The sequence below is a fragment of the Dendrobates tinctorius genome, unplaced genomic scaffold, assembly GCF_039654945.1.
Source record: "Dendrobates tinctorius isolate UK_male_01 unplaced genomic scaffold, ASM3965494v1 ptg000011l, whole genome shotgun sequence".
Classification (NCBI taxonomy): Eukaryota; Metazoa; Chordata; class Amphibia; order Anura; family Dendrobatidae; genus Dendrobates; species Dendrobates tinctorius.
This window is the reverse complement of record NW_027361679.1, coordinates 53933216-53954756: the sequence shown is the minus strand read 5'-3', so window position 1 is coordinate 53954756 and position 21541 is coordinate 53933216. Positions and strand designations below refer to the sequence as shown.

The following is a 21541-nucleotide window of genomic DNA, read 5'->3' as shown; positions in this document are numbered from 1 at the left end:
AACTAAACTCAAACCGAATGGAATAGCATGCCGCTGAAAGATGCTGTGGTAGCCATGCTGGTTCAGTATGCCTTCAATTTTGAATAAATCCCCAACAGTGTCACCAGCAAAGCACCCCCACACCATCACACCTCCTCCTCCATGCTTCACGGTGGGAACCAGGCATGTAGAGTCTATCCGTTCACCTTTTCTGCGTCGCACAAAGACACGGTGGTTGGAACCAAAGATCTCAAATTTGGACTCATCAGACCAAAGCACAGATTTCCACTGGTCTAATGTCTATTCCTTGTGTTCTTTAGCCCAAACAAGTCTCTTCTGCTTGTTGCCTGTCCTTAGCAGTTGTTTCCTAGCAGCTATTTTACCATGAAGGCCTGCTGCACAAAGTCTCCTCTTAACAGTTGTTGTAGAGATGTGTCTGCTGTAATGGTGGCCACTCATTTTTCTTTACTTAGAATTTGTATTATGGCAAGAGAAAAGCAGCTAACAGTCTATTCAGTAGGACTATCAGCTGTGTATCCACCAGACTTCTGCACAACACAACTGATGGTCCCAACCCCATTTATAAGGCAAGAAATCCCACTTATTAAACCTGACAGGGCACACCTGTGAAGTGAAAACCATTTCCGGTGACAACCTCTTGAAGCTCAAGAGAATGCCAAGAGTGTGCAAAGCAGTAATCAAAGCAAAAGGTGGCTACTTTGAAGAACCTAGAATATAAGACATATTTTCAGTTTTTCACACTTTTTTGTTAATTATATAATTCCACATGTGTTAATTCATAGTTTTGATGCCTTCAGAGTGAATCTACAATTTTCATAGTCATGAAAGCAAAGACAACTCTTTGAATGAGAAGGTGTTTTAAAACTTTTGGTCGGTACTGTATGTCCCCCAACCTGATATATATGTTGCCCTTATTGGTATAGATGTTCCCTTTCTTGATATAGATGTCCCCCATCCTGCGCTACTACCTTGTGTATATGTCCCCCATCCAAGTATATATGTCCCTCAAACTGGTATATGTCTTCCATCCTGGGCCCCTTCCTGGTATACATGTTCACATCCTGGCACACATGTCCCCCAGCCTAATATACATATTCCTCTTCTAAGCATACATGAATGAGAAGGTGTGTCCAAACTTTTGGTCTGTACTTGTGTGTGTGTATGTATATATATATATATATATATACAGTGCCTACAAGTAGTATTCAACCCCCTGCAGATTTAGCAGGTTTGATAAGATGCAAATAAGTTAGAGCCTTCAAACTTCACACAAGAGCAGGATTTATTAACAGATGCATAAATCTTACAAACCAAAAAGTTATGTTGCTCAGTTAAATTTTAATAAATTTTAAACATAAAAGTGTGGGTCAATTATTATTCAACCCCTAGGTTTAATATTTTGTGGAATAACCCTTGTTTGCAATTACAGCTAATAATCGTCTTTTATAAGACCTGATCAGGCCGGCACAGGTCTCTGGAGTTATCTTGGCCCACTCCTCCATGCAGATCTTCTCCAAGTTATCTAGGTTCTTTGGGTGTCTCATGTGGACTTTAATCTTGAGCTCCTTCCACAAGTTTTCAATTGGGTTAAGGTCAGGAGACTGACTAGGCCACTCCAACACCTTGATTTTTTGCCTCTTGAACCAGGCCTTGGTTTTCTTGGCTGTGTGCTTTGGGTCGTTGTCTTGTTGGAAGATGAAATGACGACCCATCTTAAGATCCTTGATGGAGGAGCGGAGGTTCTTGGCCAAAATCTCCAGGTAGGCCTTGCTATCCATCTTCCCATGGATGCGGACCAGATGGCCAGGCCCCTTGGCTGAGAAACAGCCCCACAGCATGATGCTGCCACCACCATGCTTGGCTGTAGGGATGGTATTCTTGGGGTCGTATGCAGTGCCATCCAGTCTCCAAACGTCACGTGTGTGGTTGGCACCAAAGATCTCGATCTTGGTCTCATCAGACCAGAGAACCTTGAACCAGTCTGTCTCAGAGTCCTCCAAGTGATCATGAGCAAACTGTAGACGAGCCTTGACATGACGCTTTGAAAGTAAAGGTACCTTATGGACTCGTCTGGAACGGAGACCATTGCGGTGGAGTACTTTACTTATGGCATTGACTGAAACCAATGTCCCCACTGCCATGAGATCTTCCCGGAGCTCCTTCCTTGTTGTCCTTGGGTTAGCCTTGACTCTTCGGACAAGCCTGGCCTCGGCACGGGAGGAAACTTTCAAAGGCGGTCCAGGCCGTGGAAGGCTAACAGTAGTTCCATAAGCCTTCCACTTCCGGATGATGCTCCCAACAGTGGAGACAGGTAGGCCCAACTCCTTGGAAAGGGTTTCGTACCCCTTGCCAGCCTTGTGACCCTCCACGATCTTGTCTCTGATGGCCTTGGAATGCTCCTTTGTCTTTCCCATGTTGACCATGTATGAGTGCTGTTCACAAGTTTGGGGAGGGTCTTAAATAGTCAGAAAAGGCTGGAAAAAGAGATAATTAATCCAAACATGTGAAGCTCATTGTTCTTTGTGCCTGAAATACTTCTTAATACTTTAGGGGAACCAAACAGAATTCTGGTGGTTTGAGGGGTTGAATAATAAATGACCCTCTGAATAAACTTTTCACAATTTAAAAAAAAATTAAACAAATAACATTCTTTTTTGCTGCAGTGCATTTCACACTTACAGGCTGATCTACAGTCCAAATGTCACAATGCCAAGTTAATTCCGAATGTGTAAACCTGCTAAATCTGCAGGGGGTTGAATACTACTTGTAGGCACTGTATATATATATATATATATATATATATATGTATATATATAGTTGCTTCTCACTTGGGTGATACTTGGGTATACTGGCTCAGTCTGGAGATAGCACACAGGAGGCCTTCTTCCTCCACACACACAACCATGTGTCAAACAACAGACTCCATTTTTGTACTATTATTTATATAGCACCATTGATTCCATGGCGCTGTACATGAGAATGGGTTACATACAAATTATAGATATCACTTACAGTAAACAAACTATCACAGACTGATACAGAGGGGAGATGACCCTGCACCTGCTGGGGGGTTGCAGCAGCTCTGGTGATGGTGAGGTGGTAGCTCCGGTAGTGGTGAGGAGCCAGCGGGGTCATTGCAGGCTGTAAGCTTTTCTGAAGAGGTGGGTTTTCAGGTTCCGTCTGAAGGATCCGAATGTGGTTGATAGTTGGACAGGTTGGGGCAAAGAATTCCAGAGGATGGGGGATATTCGGGAGAAGTCTTGGAGGTGGTTGGGTGAGGATCAAATAAGTGTGGAGTAGAGAAGGAGGTCTTGAGAGGACCAGAGATTACGTGAGGGAAGATATCGGGAGATTAGTTCAGAGATATATGGAGGAAGCAGGTTATCAATGGCCTTGTAGGTCAGTATTAGTAATTTGAACTGGATACGCTGAGGGAATGGGAGCCAGTGAAGAGATATGTAGAGGGGAGAAGCAGAAGAGTAGTGAGGAGAGAGATGAATTAGCCGGGCAGCAGAGTTAAGGATGGACTGGAGGTGCGAGGATGTTAGCAGGGAGGCCACAGAAAAGGATGTTGCAGTAGCCGAGGCGGGAGATGATGAGGGCATGCACAAGCATTTTAGTAGATTGAGGGTTGAGGAAAGGATAGATTCTGGAAATATTTTTGAGCTGGAGGTGGAAAGAACTTGGATGTGAGGTTAAAAGGACAGGGTAGAGTCAAAGGTTACTCCAAGGCAGCGGACTTTGTCAGGTAAGGAAGATCTGTGAGATGGAGGAAAGATGATGAGTTCAGATTTGCCCACATTGAGTTTGAGGAAGCGAGAGGAGATGGAAGATATGGTTGATAGACACTCTGGGATTCTGGACAACAGAGAGGTGACATCTGGGCCAGAGAGGTTAGATCTGAGTGTCATCAGCATAAAGGTGGTACAGGAATCCATGGTACTTTGAGTTGCCCCAGGCCAAGTGTATAGATTGAGAAGAGTAGGGGTCCTAGAACAGAGCCTTGGGGGACTCCAACAGAGAGATGGTGGGATGAGGAGGTAGTGTGGGAGTGGGAGATGCGGAATGTGCGGTTGGAAAGGTATGAAGAGATCCAGGATAGGGTGAGGTCTTTGATGCCAAAGGAGGAGAGGATCTGTAGTAGGAGGCAGTGGTCAACTGTGTCAAAAGCAGAGGACAGGTCTAGAAGGAGGAGTATAGAGTATTGTCCGTTAGCTTTGGCTGTAAGTAGGTTGTTAGTAATTTTGTTCCGGGCTGTCTCAGTGGAGTGATGGGGGCGGAAACCAGATTGTAGATTGTCAAAGAGCAATTTAGATGAGAGGTGGGAGGAAAGTTCAGCGTGGACGTGCTGCTCCAGGAGTCTGGAAGCGAACGGGAGCAGCGATATTGGGCAATAGCTGGGCATAGCGGTTGGGTCGAGGGTTGGTTTTTTTAAGGATAGGCGTGATTGTGGCATGTTTGAAAGCAGAAGGGAAGGTACCAGAAGTTAGTGATAGGTTGAAGAGGTGGGTTAGGGATGGGATAAGAGTGGTGGTGATGTTGGGGAGAAGGTGGGATGGGATGGTGTCGAGTGCACAAGTGGTAAGGTGCTATTTGGAGAGGAGACATTTAAGCTCCCCTTCAGTGATGTTGGAGAGTGAGGTTATGGGGTTTGGGCATTGGTCTGGTATACAAAGGGGTTGTGGTGGTTGAACACTGAAGACTTACCTTGTTTGAACGATCTTATTTTTGAAGTGTGTGGCAAAGTCCTCAGCAGAGATGAGGGAGGTTGGAGGGAGGAATTGTGGGCGGAGGAGGTAGTTTAAAGCTTTGAATAACTGTTTGGGGTTGTAGGATAGGGACGATATGAGGGCTGTGAAGTAGGCCTGTTTAGCAGAGGGCAGATTTGAAAGTCAGTGTTGCCTGTTTGAATGCAGTGAAGTCGTCTTGCAAATTTGTTTTCTTCCAACACCGCTCTGCAACCCTGGACACGTGCCGGAGCTTTTTAGTGGTGTTATTGTACCAGGGCTGTCTGTTGATACGTCGCATTCTGCCATGAACGAGAGGGGCGAATGCATCAATAGCTGATGTGAGAGAGGCATTGTAGAAAGCAGTAGCACTGTCTGTGTTGTGGAGTGAGGGTATGGATGCCAGTGGTAGAATAGAGTCAGAGCGTGTGGGTGTCTTGGTGTGCGAGGTTTCTAGCCATGGGTGACAGGTAAGGAGGACAGGGATAAGAAAGTGAGAAGATGGTGGTCGGATAGGGGGAGATGGGAGGTGGTGAAGTTAGATAGAGAGCAGAGACGGGTGAAGACCAGGTCTAATGTATGTCCGTGTGGGTGGCTGAGGAGGACCACTGAGCAAGTCCAAAAGATGAAGTAAGGGACAGGAGTGTGGAGGCTGTTGACTGAAGGTTATCAGTGGGGATGTTGATGTCACCCATGATCATAGTGAGGATGTCAGTGGAAAGAAAGTGAAGAAGCCAGGTAGAGAATTGGTCAATAAATGCAGTGGTCAGGCCTGGAGGTCGGTATATGACAGCCACTTGGAGGTTGGAGGGAGAGTAGATGCGGACAGAGTGGACTTCAAAAGAGGGGAGGATTAGGAAGGGAAGAGGTGGGATTGGGTTAAAGGTGCAGTTAGAAGAAAGGAAAAGACCCAATCCTCCACCGTGTCTGTTGCCGGGGCGAGGAGTGTTAACATTTTAACATGGTAACCATGCTCAGGGGTGAGTTATGTCCAGACCTACCCATCTCTCAGGCTGCCCTTCAAACCTGGCCCAGATGCATCAAACAATCTTCTTAGTGCTATCTACACTAGAGAAATATTGAAGGTTTACATCACAGATGACAACCATCTGTGTGATACCTACCTCCCATCAATTATGTGTCCCGTAACCACCTTACAGAATTCTTTGGGTCCGTGTCTTTAGGCCTGTTCTGCAGTATTACCCTGTGAACAATGTCCACTTGATAAAGACCATAAAAAGTGTCACCAGATAAAAAGTTTCATATTTCTGGAACCATATGGGAAATTTATAAGAAAAAAAAAATAACACAATACTGAAAGAAACTGCAACAATAAAATAAGAACCAAAATCAGCTTCTTTTCTCATGCTGACAAAATGAAGAAGCCAGCCACTACCAATGTAGTTTAAGAAGGTTCAAGTATCTTCCAAATAATAAGATTCATAGTCAAAATAGTAGCGATCGTATGTGAATGTGCATAGAGGTCATTTACACACAAAAAAACTACGGTATATTTTTCAGTGTATAGTACATGTAGATACGTACACTGTTGCAGATAAACAAAATGACACTATGTATGTCGTATATGTCATTCTATCATTTATGAAAAACAAACTTTTTTTATCTTTTTCAGACAATGCACAGTCATTGTGGTCACTTTATTATTTAGCACAAAATAATGACTGATCCTCCATATTTATCTATGTACTTACAGTTGTGCTCAAAAGTTTAAATACCTCGGCAGAATTTTTGCTTTCTTGGCCTTTTTTCAGAGAATACGAATGATAACATCAAAACTTTTTCTCCACTCATGGTTAGTGGTTGGGTGAAGCCATTTATTGTCAAACGACTGTGTTTTCTCTTTTTAAATCATAATGACACCCCAAAACATCCAAATGGTGATTTTGGCCTGATAACATGCACAGAAGTTGACACAAATTTCTTTGAATGGCTTCTAAAGGTAACATCCTCACCTGTGACCTGTTTGCTTGTAATCAGTGGGTGTGCATAAAAGTTGAGTGAGTTTCTGGGATTCATACAGACTCTTTCATCTTTCATCCAGCCACTGACGTTTATGGATTGTAAGTCATGGGGAAAACAAAAGAATTGTCAACGAATCTACGGGAAAAGGTAGTTGAACTGTATAAAACAGGAAAAGGATACAAAAAGATATCCAAGGAATTGATAATGCCAGTCAGCAGCGTTCAAACTGTGATTAACAAATGGAAAAATCAGAAGTTCTGTAAAAACAAAACCATGGTCAGGTAGACCAACAAATATTTTGTCCACAGCTGCAAGGAAAATTGTTCGGTATGCAAAGAAAAACCCACAAATAACATCAGCTGAAATACTGGACTCTCAGAAAACTAGCGGTGTGGCTGTATCGAGATGCAGAATAAGGAGGCACTTGAAGAAAAATGGGCAGCATGGTCGAGGCGCCAGAAGAAAGCCATTACTGTGCAGATGCCACAAAGTATCTTGCGTATTATATGCAAAACAGCACAGAGACAAGCCTCAAAATTTGTGGAACAAGGCAATTTGGAGTGATGAGACCAAAATTAAACTTTTTGGACACAACCATCAACCATAAACGTTACATGTGGAGAAAGGCAAGGAACACCATTCCTACTGTAAAGCACAGAGGTGGATCACTGATGTTTTGGGGATGTGTGAGCTATAAAGGCACAGGAAACTTGGTCAAAGTAAAAAGATGAATGTACCATGTTGTAATAATAATCTTTATTTTTATATAGCGCTAACAAATTCCGCAGTGCTTTACAGTTTTGCACACATTATCCTCACTCACAATATAAATTCCTTATCAGTATGTCTTTGGAATGTGGGAGGAAACCAGAGTACCCAGAGGAAAGCCACACAAACACTCCCCATACAAACTCCTTGCAGATGTTATCCTTGGTGGGATTTGACAGGACTACGGCGCTGCAAGACTACAGTGCTAACCACTGCGCCACCGTGGTGCCCCCTTTTATCAGCAAATACTGGAGGCAAATTTGCAATCATCAGCCTGAAAGCTGCGCATGGGACGTACTTGGACGTTCCAACATGACAATGATCAAAAACACATGGCCAAGTCGACCTGTCATTGGCTACAGCAGAACAAAGTGAAATTTCTGGAGTGGCCATCTCAGTCTCTTGACCTCAATATCATTGAGCCACTTGGGAGAGATCTCAAGTTCATGCTAGACAGCCCAGGAATTTACAGGAACTGGAGGCTTTGGCCAAGAAGAGAGGGCAGCTTTATCATCTGAGAAAATAAGGAACCTCATCCACAACTACCACAAAAGACTTCAAGCTGTTATTGATGTTAGACGGGGCAATACACGGCATTAAGAATCATTTTATTAAAAAGTTGTCTTCTCTTTGGTTCCCCAACAGTGATATATTTGTACATGTCTATATGAAATGGCAACAGATGTGTAGATCCAAACCAAAAGATTTCAAATGACTATTGTTTGATACTGGTTGTAGGGCAATATAGATGCAATTCCAGAGGTAATCCATGATACTTTTATGGCATGTGTGGTTTCAAGACTGGTCCTCTCCCTGTCTTAAGATTAGGTGATTTGCAGATATTGCTTTGGTTCACAGCTGAATTAGGGAGTGGGTGATTTGGAGGCCAATGGAAGGAACCCATGGTGAGAGGCTAGAAATGTGCATACCAGAAGAAGGGACCACATTGGTGTCAAGCTCAATTCAATAGCTAAAAAAAAGTTTGTTAATAAGAATTCATTATGGTAAGTTCATGTTTTTTGGACCACGTTGTGAATTCCTCCATTCTCTTTTCAGGTCCGTTGGCTCCCTCCTTCCGATGCTACTTCTCAGGGCTGGAAATCCCGCCAGTTCTGCTGAGTAATGTGTAAGTACTTGCACTTATTTAAATATCATAAGGTTCCAATATAAGGAACTACGGTAGTTATGTTATTAGGACACCAATACGGATTTACTCATTAAAACGATCATTTCATTTGAAGATATAACAGTCATATTAAAACTTAACAGAATTGTTAAAGTATAGATCTTTTTTATTGACCTGAGAATCTGCTTCATGTTTGATGTCTGTTATTACATGAGGTGAGATCATTCATATATAAGCAGATGACCTAATCTTCTTGCCGGTTATCTTCTACATAAACTTACTGCATGACTAATGTAACTTTACTTTTTCTAATAACATGTTTAAGAGCAGAAATGACAGATTATGGTCCTGAGATCTTCTACATTGTAGAAGTGGTGCACTTGGCCTTGTGCTTAGAGCACTTTCATTCAGGTTCTGGCACCATCTTAATAACATTTGGCAACAAAAAGTTGAGAGCAAAGACAGGCTCAGTACGCTAAGACTGTCTATTAACCTTACTGAGATCTGTGCTACTCCCATTTGTATAGTTACTTAAAGAGGCTATCTGGTTAGTTAATATTAAAGACCTATCCTTAGAATAGGTAATCAATGTCAAATCAGTGGGCACCAGCATCCCCATCGATCAGGTGTTATTAGCTCCAGAAAACATTGAATGGAGCTGTGCTGTTTGTCTCCCTTCAATGTGTAGCGCCCGCTGCTGGGTACTGCACATTAGCTCCTACTGAACAGAGTAATAGCTGATCTGCAGTACCCACCAGTTGTAGCTACGTATCGAATGGAGCTATGCAGTGCAGCTTTCTTCCAATGTCTAGCTCTGCCCATCGAGACCATAACAGTTGATCAATTGGGGTGCCAGGTGTTAGATCGCCACTAATCTAATATTGGTGACCTATTTTAAAGGTGCACTGCAAGATTACTTTGAATGAACATTTGAAGGAACTCTCTGTTGATGATCTTTTAGTCTAAACACATGTTCATTCATGATATTTTGGTTTTCATTAGAGATGATTGGATAGCTTCACACAAGCCCAGCTGCTATCCGGGTCAGTGCCCTCTGGCCGTGGACATGAGCAGCACAAATTTCCTTACCATCCCAGATCCCAGGCTTATGATTAACTGAGCTGGTAATATGTCACCTGGGTGCCACACCGATGACATCATATTAAGCCAGTGACTCAAATGCCACTCCGGAAACTCGGAAGCTAAGGAGATACATGCAGCTCCTGTCCATAGCCAGGGAGCCCTGACCAGGATCGGAGTTGCGCAAAGAGACCTCATTTTTCATAGAGATCGTCAGCCTGTTGTTTAGTGCTGAAAAATTGGGTAATGTAACCTACCTGTAAGTGTGAGAATTAAAACATGAAACATGCTGGTGGGATGACCAGTTTATCAATTTGTCCTTTTGCATTTACCATTGCTTTATTCTGGAAAAATAATTACTAAAGCAATAGTGTAGTATTAGACAGTATCAATTGTAGTAAATTAAAGCTATGTAATGAATGTATCGGCTGTATAAAAAGCACACTGCAAAACAATAATCCTTACTAAATGCAACAATGGAATAAATTACTGGAAAAAAACACAATATTCAGGACTAGAAAATTAAATGTAGAAAGGTATTTGAAAGCTGTGCATCTAGGCAAACAGTCATTACCCAAAAAAGTGATTATCTTGTAGAAACTGAGGGTTTACTAAATATGAGGTAGTTACTGCAATGCAAAGCTCCTCTTTGGTTGTGATGATCACACAATGCTGAGGACATTACATGGCATAGTGTTGGATTTTTGCTATCTCTTTTCTCCTCTTTCATTTATTATCACCCTTTCAAATATCATTATAACGCCAAATGCAGGATGGGTGTGTGTTACCCATAGAGAAACTTGGGTGAAAAGTGGAGAATGTTTGTTCAAAGTGAGATACCGTGTCTTGCGAAAGTATTCGGCTCCCTGGAACTTTTCAACCTTTTCCCACATATCATGCTTCAAACATAAAGATACCAAATGTAAATTTTTGGTGAAGAATCAACAACAAGTGGGACACAACTGTGAAGTTCAAAGAAATTTATTGCTTATTTTAAATTTTTGTGGAAATTCAAAAACTGAAAAGTGGGGCGTGCAATATTATTTGGCCCCTTTAACTTGATACTTTGTTGCGCCACCTTTTGCGATTACAGCTGCAAGTCGCTTGGGGTATGTCTCTATCAGTTGTGTACATCAAGAAACTGAAATTCTTGCCCATTCTTCCTTGGCAAACAGCTCAAGCTCAGTGAGGTTTGATGGAGATCGTTTGTGAACAGCAGTTTTCAGCTCTTTCCACAGATTCTCGATTGGATTCTGGTCTGGACTTTGACTTGGCCATTCTAACACCTGGATACATTTATTTGAGAACCATTCCATTGTAGATGTAGATTTTGCTTTATGTTTGGGATCATTGTCTTGTTGGAAGACAAATCTCCGTCCCAGTCTCAGGTCTTTTGCAGACCCCAACAGGTTTTCTTCAAGAATGGTCCTGTATTTGGCTCCATCCATCTTCCCATCAATTTTAACCATCTTCCCTGTCCCTGCTGAAGAAAAGCAGGCCCAAACCATGATGCAGTCACCACCATGTTTGACAGTGGGGATGGTGTGTTCAGGGTGATGAGCCGTGTTGCCTTTACGCCAAACATATTGTTTGACATTGTTGCCAAAAAGTTTGATTTTGGTTTCATCCGACTAGAGCACTTTCTTCCACATGTTTGGGGTGTCTCCCAGGTGGCTTGTTGCAGACTTTAAATGACACTTTTTATGGATAGCTTTGAGAAATGGCTTTCTTCTTGCCACTCTTCCATAAAGGCCAGATTTGTGCAGTGTACGACTGATTGTTGTCCTATGGACAGACTGTCCCACCTCAGCTGTAGATCTCTGCAGTCCATCCAGAGTGATCATGGGCCTCTTGGCTGCATCTCTGATCAGTCTTCTCCTTGTTTGAGATGAAAGTTTAGAGGGACGGCCGGGTCTTGGTAGATTTGCAGTGGTATGATATTCCTTCGATTTCAATATGATCACTTGCACAGTGCTCCTTGGGATGCTTAAAGTTTTGGAAATCATTTTGTATTCAAATCCGGCTTTAAACTTATCCTTAACAGTATCACGGACCTGCCTGTTGTGTTCCTTGGTCTTCATGATGCTCTCTGTGCTTCAAACAGAACCCTGAGACTATCACAGAGCAGGTGCATTTATACGGAGACTTGATTACACACAGGTGGATTATATTTATCATCATTAGTCATTTAGGACAACATTGGATCATTCAGAGATCCACAATGAATTTCTGGAGTGAGTTTGCTGCACTGAAAGTAAAGGGGTCGAATAATATTGCACACCCCACTTTTCAGTTTTTGAATTTCCACAAAAATTTAAAATAACCAATAAATTTCATTCAACTTCACAATTGTGTTCCACTTGTTGTTGATTCTTCACCAAAAATTTACATTTGGTATCTTTGAAGCATGATATGTGGGAAAAGTTTGAAAAGTTCCAGGGGGCCGAATACTTTCACAAGGCACTGTACTTTGGAGTTATGACACAACTTGTGCAAATTTGTTGGGTAATGAACCACCATCCGGACTCTCGTTCTCACATCCATCTATAAATTGAATTTATTTTCTGCGAAATACCGAATAATCCCAATAAAGCCCACGTGCTCAGCATTTGCTCATTTTCTTTAAACTCTCTTCCCTAATAAATGGAATTGTCAGACATGTCACATAACAGAACATAGCAAAAAGATGTGTTAAACGTATAATCTGTGCCCGCCTGTTTGCAAAGCCATTAACTGAATTCATTAGGCAAGTAACATATCCAAGCTGTCTTTGCACTAAGCTACTAATTAATGGTGAAGTATAGGCTGAGGAATTCGAGACCCTTGTATAACCCAAAACATATTTGACAGGTGGTTGACTACAAAGATAAAACACCCCTCCGCCAGTGGTAGACCAATAAATATTTACTTTAATTTCAATCTGTTATTATCCGTGAAGCATGTTCTTCCTACATTCCTTATCCGCTCCCCATTCACCCATGACATTTAAATTGTCTATGGAACAAAAATGTGTTTCTACAACTCCGTAATATGTGTGTGTGTTCCGTAGAGTCACTTCTTTCCTTCCTTACGTACAGTGAATGTGCTTGGAAAAATCCTCTGGATTATATATATCGAGGAAAAAATCCCCATGTTGGTAATCACATATAACATGAGCACATACCCATTTAATCGCCTGTTCACAGAATTCCTGGAGTCCGACGCACGTTTTGCCTTTTTAGCTTTTTCAATGCCTGCAGCACACATATTAAATGCGTGAATCTGGGAAAGTACCGCTGCAGTGTAGAAAGGGCCCTATAAATAACGCCATATGCAAAAGATAACATTAGAAATCGCCCAAAAGGTGAAGCACAGCAATAAAGAGCACACTCCATAATGGGTTATTAGTGAAATATTAACCTTTTCAGAAAATTCGCAGGTTGTACGACAAAGCATTCAAGCATTATAATAAAACACCATCATTTAGAGCATATAATATCATTGCAAATTCATATGACAATAATTCCAACATGCAGAGTTTCATAGCACAATTGTTCTCTGTATAGTATGAGTAACGATAAAATCAATAATATAATGACAATAAAGTCACTAATACATTGGCAAAAAAAGATGTCTAAAACAATCCAATTGCATACCTGTTATAATGATCATTTAGGAGTGAACCTCAACATTGCTGGAAAGGATCCTTTTCACAATGTAGCTCAGCATCAAACACACATGTTTAACAATCCTGGGTAAGTATGTGAAACCATAGTTCAGACTACAGTTAGGTCCATATATATTTGAACAGAGACAACATTTTTCTAATTTTGGCTCTAGACATTACCACAATGAATTTTAAACAAAACAATTCAGATGCAGTTGAAGTTCAGACTTTCAGCTTTCATTTGAGGGTATCCACATTAAAATTGGATGAAGGGTTTAGGAGTTTCAGCTCCTTAACATGTGCCACTCTGTTTTTAAAGGGACCAAAAGTAATTGGACAGATTAAATAATTGTAAATAAAATGTTCATTTCTAGTACTTGGTTGAAAACCCTTTGTTGGCAATGACTGCCTGAAGTTTTGAACTCATGGACATCACCAGATGCTGTTTCCTCCTTTTTGATGCTCTGCCAGGCCTTCACTGCGGTGGTTTTCAGTTGCTGTTTGTTTGTGGGCCTTTCTGTCTGAAGTTTAGTCTTTAACAAGTGACATGCAGGCTCAATTGGGCTGAGATCAGGTGACTGACTTGGCCATTCAAGAATATTCCACTTCTTTGCTTTAATAAACTCCTGGGTTGCTTTGGCTTTATGTTTTGGGTCATTGTCCATCTGTAGTATGAAACGACGACCAATCAATTTGGCTGCATTTGGCTGGATCTGAGCACACAGTATGGCTCTGAATACCTCAGAATTCATTCTGCTGCCTCTGTCCTGTGTCACATCATCAATAAACACTAGTGACCCAGTGCCACTGGCAGCCATGCATGCCCAAGCCATCACACTGCCTCCGCCGTGTTTTACAGATGATGTGGTATGCTTTGGATCATGAGCTGTACCACGCCTTCCCCATACTTTTCTCTTTCCATCATTCTGGTAGAGGTTGATCTTGGTTTCATCTGTCCAAAGAATGTTCTTCCAGAACTGTGCTGGCTTTTTTAGATTTTTTTTTTAGCAAAGTCCAGTCTAGCCTTTTGATTCTTGATGCTTATGAGTGGCTTGCACCGTGCAGTGAACCCTCTGTATTTACTTTCATGCAGTCTTCTCTTTATGGTAGATTTGGATATTGATACGCCTACCTCCTGGAGAGGGTTGTTCACTTGGTTGGCTGTTGTGAAGGGGTTTCTCTTCACCATGGAGACTATTCTGCGATCATCCACCACTGTTGTCTTCCGTGGGCACCCATGAGTTCACCAGTACTTTCTTTCTTTCTCAGGATGTAGCAAACTGTAGATTTTGCCACTCCTAATGTTGTAGCAATTTCTCGGATGGGTTTTTTCTGTTTTTGCAGCTTAAGGATGGCTTGTTTCACCTGCATGGAGAGCTCCTTTGACCGCATGTTTCCTTCACAGCAAAACCTTCCAAATGCAAGCACCACACGTCAAATCAACTCCAGTCCTTTTATCTGCTTAATTGAGAATGACATGACGAAGGGATTGCCCACACCTGTCCATGAAATAGCCTTGGAGTCAATTGTCCAATTACTTTTGGTCCCTTTAGAAACAGGGTGGCACATGTTATGGAGCTGAAACTCCTAAACCCTTCATCCAATTTTAATGTGGATACCCTCAAATGAAAGCTGAAAGTCTGAACTTCAACTGCATCTGAATTGTTTTGTTTAAAATTCATTGTGGTAATGTCTAGAACCAAAATTATAAAAATGTTGTCTCTGTCCAAATATATATGGACCTAACTGTATATCTGAAAGGGCAAAACCCTTTACATGCCGCGCCTGCAGCACATATTAGATGAAAAAATCTGGGAAAATACCGCTGCAGTGTGAAAAGGGCCATATAAATAGCACCATATGCAAAAGATAACATTAGGAATCGCCCAAAAGATGAAACACAGTAATAAAGAGCACACTCCATAACGGGTTATTTATGAAACATTAACCTTTTCGGAAAATTAACAGGTTGACAGGTTGTGTGACAAAGGATTCAAGCATTATAATAAAACACCATCATTTAGAGCATATAATATCATTGCAGATTCATATGACAGTGATTCCAACATGCAGAGTCTCATAACATAATTGTTCTCTATATAAATATGAATAGCAATGAGATCAATGATGCAATGACAATAAGATCACTAGTACATTAGCCAAAAGATATCAGAACAGTCCAATTGTGTAAGACTACTTTCACACATCAGGTTTTCGGCGCCAGGCGCGATCCGGCGTCGTGCCGGAATGCCGGATCCATCTTGTTCTTGACAGACAAAACCGGATCCGTCTCATCCGGTTCATCCGTTTTTCTATCCGTTTTTCTATCCGTTTTTCGACGGATTACGCCGGATCCGGTTTTTAAAATTGACCCTTGTGGCCTTCCGAACGGGATTGGCTACTGGAAAACTAGATATAGCATGTTCCTACAGCCCTTCTTTGACAGGTTGTAGAGAAGAAAGTGCAGGTTGGAGAGAAGAGCAAGTTACTGGCGAAGATGGATGTTGTCATTGGAAATATTACCAATAGAAGTTCTGTGACGGTTTCAGTAATGAGGGACAATTTTGCACTATACTTTATGTCACCTCAAGGCAGAGTACACTGGCAGGATGACAGAGTGTGAAAGATTTGTGCCCTAACCAAACTTGTGTACCTTCTGAACCAACAGTATATACCTTTGCCAACCAAAGTTGGCTATCTTGTCATGGTCTTACTATTTTTAGCTTTAGGCCACAGGTGTGTACCTGGTTGTGTTTTATGCAAAGTATTTCACCTTTTAACAAAAGTTGTGTACATTGTTAGGAAATCACCAACAATAAACACAACTTTTTAGGTGAAATACTTTGCTTCAAACACAACCAGGAACACAACTGTGGCAAAAAGCTAAAATTTACCCACAGTTATATACCTGGTTTTGAATACCTTTTTACCTTTGAAATACCCTGTATTTAACCTTTTTTTTAAACATAGTTCGCCGCAGAAAGAAATGACAGACAACCATTGTGAAACGATAATTTAACTTTTATTTAAAAATTTTTTTTTTTTTGTAAAATGTTTTTAAAGTGCAAAAAACTTTTTTAATAAAGGTTTTAAACCCAATGGGCATTTTTATTAAAAAACACACATTACAAATCTGTGTAGTGTGGGGTGGAAATACTGCTGGAGGGGCTGCGGGACACTTCGACACTGGGTGTGTGGAGAGAGGACTGGGATCGTGGTGGGGAAGGAACAGTTAGAGGTGAAGGTGTGGAAAAAGCTACAGAATGGGTGGACATGTGGGAGGCAGAAGAGGTGGTGGGCGGTGGAGTGGAGGGTTGGGCAGGGACTGTAGGAGCAGATGATGTTGATGGAAAGTTGTATGGGGAAGGAGTTTGGTACGGGGAAGGAGTTTGGTACGGGGAAGGAGTTTGGTACGGGGCAGGTTGCTGGAAGTGGGGAGATGTCTGGTACTGGGGAGGTTGCTGGTACTGGTGAGGTTGCTGGTATGTAATAGGAGGGGGAGGATGGAAAGTGGCTGGAGGGGGTGCAGATGTAATAGGAGGGGGAGGATGGAAAGTGGCTGGAGGGGGTGCAGATGTAATAGGAGGGGGAGGATGGAAAGTGGCTGGAGGGGGTGCAGGTGGAGGAACTACAGTGGTGGGAGGTGGAGGTTGGGAGGTAACCTGCTGTAGAGCACCGTGGCACGAATGCATTACATGCATCTGCTGGGTAGGAGATAGTGTTGCCATGCGCTCCACAACAGACCTGAAAAAGGTGTGGTTTGGCGAAGATCTTGCTTCTGAATGCATGGTTTGCAGAAGTGTCTTCACCTCCAGAATGCTGGAGTTGATCTGCTGAAAGCCTGCGGAGATTTGCTCTGACAAGACTTTTAGACAGTTCTGGAAAGATGCATTCAGATGCAAGAACTCTTGCGCATAACTCTTTTCCTGACCCCTCTGTCGCTGTCGCCCAGTACCCGCAGGTGTACTAGAGGTGGCAGGGGCAGAAGGGTGGGGTAAAGGGAAAGCGATCTCCTCACCAGCAGCTTCATGTAATGTAGGCGGCCACGATGCTCCTGTGCTGGTGGATGGGACAGATGGGTCGAATGTGTGGGAAGGCTGGGAAGGTGCAGATGTACCGGGGCGGTCGAAGTGTCCCTCGGTGCCGGTCTCCTCAGGGATCGCCTCAGAAGGGTCCAATCGTGCAGGCTCCCGAGTGCTGCTCACCGTGCTGTGGAATAAAGAGAAAAAAAAACAATTAAAATACTGACATGGTATGGCCCTGGCTGAAAAAAAAAAGTTACATCTAACATTTTTTTTCACATGTGGTGTGTAATATTTACCTTCTAGTGACCATTGTTTCCCGGAGGAACGACAGGGCTTGTGCTTACTTGTACTTGCTCCTGCGTCCTCCAGATCCACTCGGGGCCCGCATCTCTTTATTGAACTCCTTCTTGAAACGATCCCTCACAGACCGCCACCGATTCACAATTCTGTTCCCTGAAACGAGAAAGGAGTGGTTAGTATACAACATCAGTGTTTCACAAACTCCAGTCCTCATGGTCCCCAGGGGTCATGTTTTCAGGATTTCCATAGTAAATAGAAATCCTGAACACATGATCCGTGGGGACCACGAGGACTGGAGTTCGGGAAACACTGGTTTACATCAAGCAACCGGTACTGTATATACTTACGCTCTTTAATCTGGGCCCGAACATCGAGGTCCTCCCAGCGGCCCACAAGGAGCGAACAGATTTCCTCCCAGAGTCGTCGGGTAACGATAAGGTCAGCGTGGCGGCGGTCAGCCATATTCCAGAGCGGCTCCCTTTCTCTGACGAGATCGATGAGGTGGTCCACATCGAGTCCTCCATCCTCACCGTCAGAGTCGAGAGCACGCTGTGAAGGCTGTTAAAGAAAAAGACAAAAATAACATAATTAGCCTCCACAAAAGAAATGAAATAAAAAGTGCAAAAAAACAAAGCAAAAATATTTATACTTACACGCTGGTGACCGCCGCGTTGCTGTCGCCGACGACCCTGGGAGGCACTGCGAGGACCTCTTGGCCGAGCACCAGATTGGGAAGACTAGAGAAGAAAACAAAAAATGTTATGTCTTTGGATGTAGGCATTTGTTTGCTGTGTGTGGTCTGCAGAACATTGTTTTCTATGTGTTGTGTGTAGTGTGATGTTGTGTTTCTGCGTTTGATGCAAAAAACTTACCAATTGTGAGCCCACTCCAGGTGTCTGTCCACCCCTTCCTTCTTCTTCTGGGAGCTCCTCTTCATCTTGTGATTCCGGTTTTGAAATAAAAGGCAATGAATAGACATATATTACAGAGATGATGGATTTTGGAAATAAAAACTTACCGTCAAACGCTGACGATGCGAGGGAGGGCTCCCAGAAGAAGATGTGCTGTCCTGTTGATGGCCAGACTCCATGGCTGTGGGTATTGCTGCTGCTGTTGCTGCTGCCAGTGATGCCATTTCTGCTGCTGCTGCTGCTGCATCTCTTGGGCGGCTGTTGAATAAAGAGAAACAAAGGGCCAATGAATATCTTGATATTCCATGGCCCTAGTTTGGAGGAATGGGGGATTTGATAATTACCGTCTCTCATCTGCTGCTGGACTCCCCTCCTCAGCATGTTCCATTTGCTGCTCCATTTGGGGTGGTGGTGGTGCTGATGGTGCTGCAGTGGTCTCCTGCCTTCTCCTGCTGCGCTTGGTTGCTTTCTTGGGTGGCATGTTGGGTGTGGCTGTGGGTCCCACTGTCTTGCTTTTATATATGTCTTGTGGGCAGAGCTACTGAGCATGCTCAGACCAAAAAAAACGGATCCGGCCACCGGATCCGGCTTTCGCCGGATCAGGCGCATTGCGGCGCTCATAGGCTTTCATTGTGTGAAAAAGCCGGACGCGCCGGATCCGGCGGGTCCGGCTTTTTCGCCGGAGACAAAAAACGTTACAGTAGCCGTTTTTTCCAGACGCCGGATCGCGACACATTGCCGGATCCGGCGAAAACCGGATGAAACGCATGGCCATCCGGCGCGATCCGGCGCAAATGCAAGTCAATGGGGGGGAAACCGGATCCGGCATTTCGCCGGATCCGGTTTCTGTCAAAAGCGCCGGATCACGCCTGACGGCGAAAACCTGATGTGTGAAAGAGGCCTAATTGTTGTGATGATCATTTAAGGGTGAACCTCAGCATTGTTGGAAAGAGTCCTTTTCACAATGTAGCTCAGCATCAGATATGGCCACACATGTTTGGCAATCCTGGGTAAGTTTATAAAACCATAACTCAGACAAGAAAGATGCCAAAAATCACTAAAATATAAAAATAACAAAGAAAAGAAGTTAAAAACAAGACATGACAAAAAAAGGTTTAAAATCAGCAGAGTTACAAAAACGGAGCAAAACTAAGTGTTTCATTCAATCCCATGGGAGTCATAGTGCCCAACTCAAAAATCCATCTGTCTCCGTTTGGGCCAAGAGTTTTTTCATGTTTCCACCCCTTATACCTCCATGGATTCGGTCAAGTCTCCTGACCTTAATGCCAATTGGATCTGAGTCATGATGCATCCTAAAGTGTCTAGGCAGAGTTTTTAACAGCGAGAGGTCTTCCACCTCCTTCGCCGTCACAATATCTCTTATGTGCTCTCTTACTCCAACTCGTAGCTCCCTAGAGGTCAAACCAATATATATTTTAGAGCAAGGGCACTGTGCAAAATAGATTACAAAAGAAGATGTACACGAGATATAGTGAGAGATTGTGTATTCCCGGGTACCGTCGACGGTTGTAAAGGTTTTTGTCCTAATAATATTATGTAAATTACACGCCAGACAATTCCCACAGGGAAAACAACCCTATCTCTGTTTCTTAATTCCAAAAAGAGTTTTTTGGGGTACAACATAATGACTCCTGACCAAGTGGTCCTTGAGATTTCTACTTCTCCTGGCTGTAATAAGGGGTCTTTTCGAGATTCCTTTATTCAATATTGAATCAGTTTGAACAACCGGCCAATGTTTGGCAAGAATTTTTCGCATAGTATCCCACTGGCAGTTGAACGTAGTGATAAACCTAGTGTGAGTATCACAGTTCTCCCTTGGAGCAACAGAGTTATATAATAATTTTTGTCGTGGGGTATATTTGGCTCAGTGGTACCCATGTTTAATATTTCTCTGGCTGTACCCCGTTGCCCGAAAACGTTCCCTTAAATCTTTTGCCTGTTGTTCAAATTTATCTGCCGTAGAGCAAGTACTTTTGGCCCTTAGGAATTGGCCAATGGGGATGGCCTTTATAGTTGAGTGAGTATGTCCAGAGGAGGAGTGAAGAAAAGAATTAACTGAGGTCTCCTTTCGGTGGATGTCAGTATGGACGGACCCTGAGGTATCAACTGACAAGTCGATATCTAGAAAATTAATTCTACGTTCATGCCATTCATAAGTCAATTTGATGTTATATGGATTATTATTTAAATTTGACATGAACCTATCCGGCTCAGAGACCGGGCCCTGCCAGATAATCAAAAGGTCATCGATGTAACGAAACCAGAACTGTACATGGTCAGTGGCACATGCCCCCTCCTCACGGAAAACCTCCCTCTCCCAGAAACCGAGAAAGAGGTTTGCGTAGGCGGGCGCACACGCTGCACCCATGGCAGTGCCACGCCTCTGCAGGTAATACCGGTCTCTGAATGTAAAAAAATTGTGATGTAAAATGAACGGTAAAAGTTCCAAAATTAGATCAGCAAGGGGTCCGTCCATATTGTTCATCTCTAAAAAGAAACGCACAGCCCGTAGCCCATGACTATGCTCAATGCATGTATAAAGGGACTCGACGTCCGCGGTGACAAAGAGCATGTCGGAGTCCAAGGATAAACCATCAACCCTAACCAGGATGTCCGCAGAATCCCTGACATAGGAGGGCAGCATCTCCACTAGGGGTTTCAGATAAAAATCAAAGAGTGTGCTCTTTATTGCTGTGCTTCACCTTTTGGGCGATTTCTAATGTTATCTTTTGAATATGGCGTTATTTATAGGGCCCTTTCTACACTGCAGCGGTACTTTCCCAGATTCCTGCATTTAATATGTGCTGCAGGCGCGGCAAGTAAAAGGTTTTGCCTCTTCAGATATAGGCTCTGAAAGTATGGTGATCGGGCTACAAAAAGATGGCGACGCGCATGTGCCCCACACCTGAGTCTCCTGCTTCTTGCCGAAGGCCTCTATCATTTGTGGCATGCGG

The 21541-nt window shown here is 43.0% G+C and overlaps 1 protein-coding gene across 4 annotated transcripts in view; it reads left to right on the top strand.

Annotated features, from left to right (window-relative positions):
• RBPMS (RNA binding protein, mRNA processing factor) overlaps positions 1-21541 on the top strand; it is a 277355-nt gene that overhangs the window by 233113 nt on the left and 22701 nt on the right. For all 4 annotated transcript variants that reach the window (XR_012219790.1, XR_012219785.1, XM_073542423.1 and 1 more), the window contains one exon: positions 8535-8604. Coding sequence is in view for 2 of the 4 variants with exons in the window: in XM_073542423.1 (XP_073398524.1) it covers positions 8535-8604 (70 nt within the window). In the remaining 2 variants the exon portion in view is untranslated. The remainder of the gene's footprint in view (positions 1-8534; positions 8605-21541) is intronic.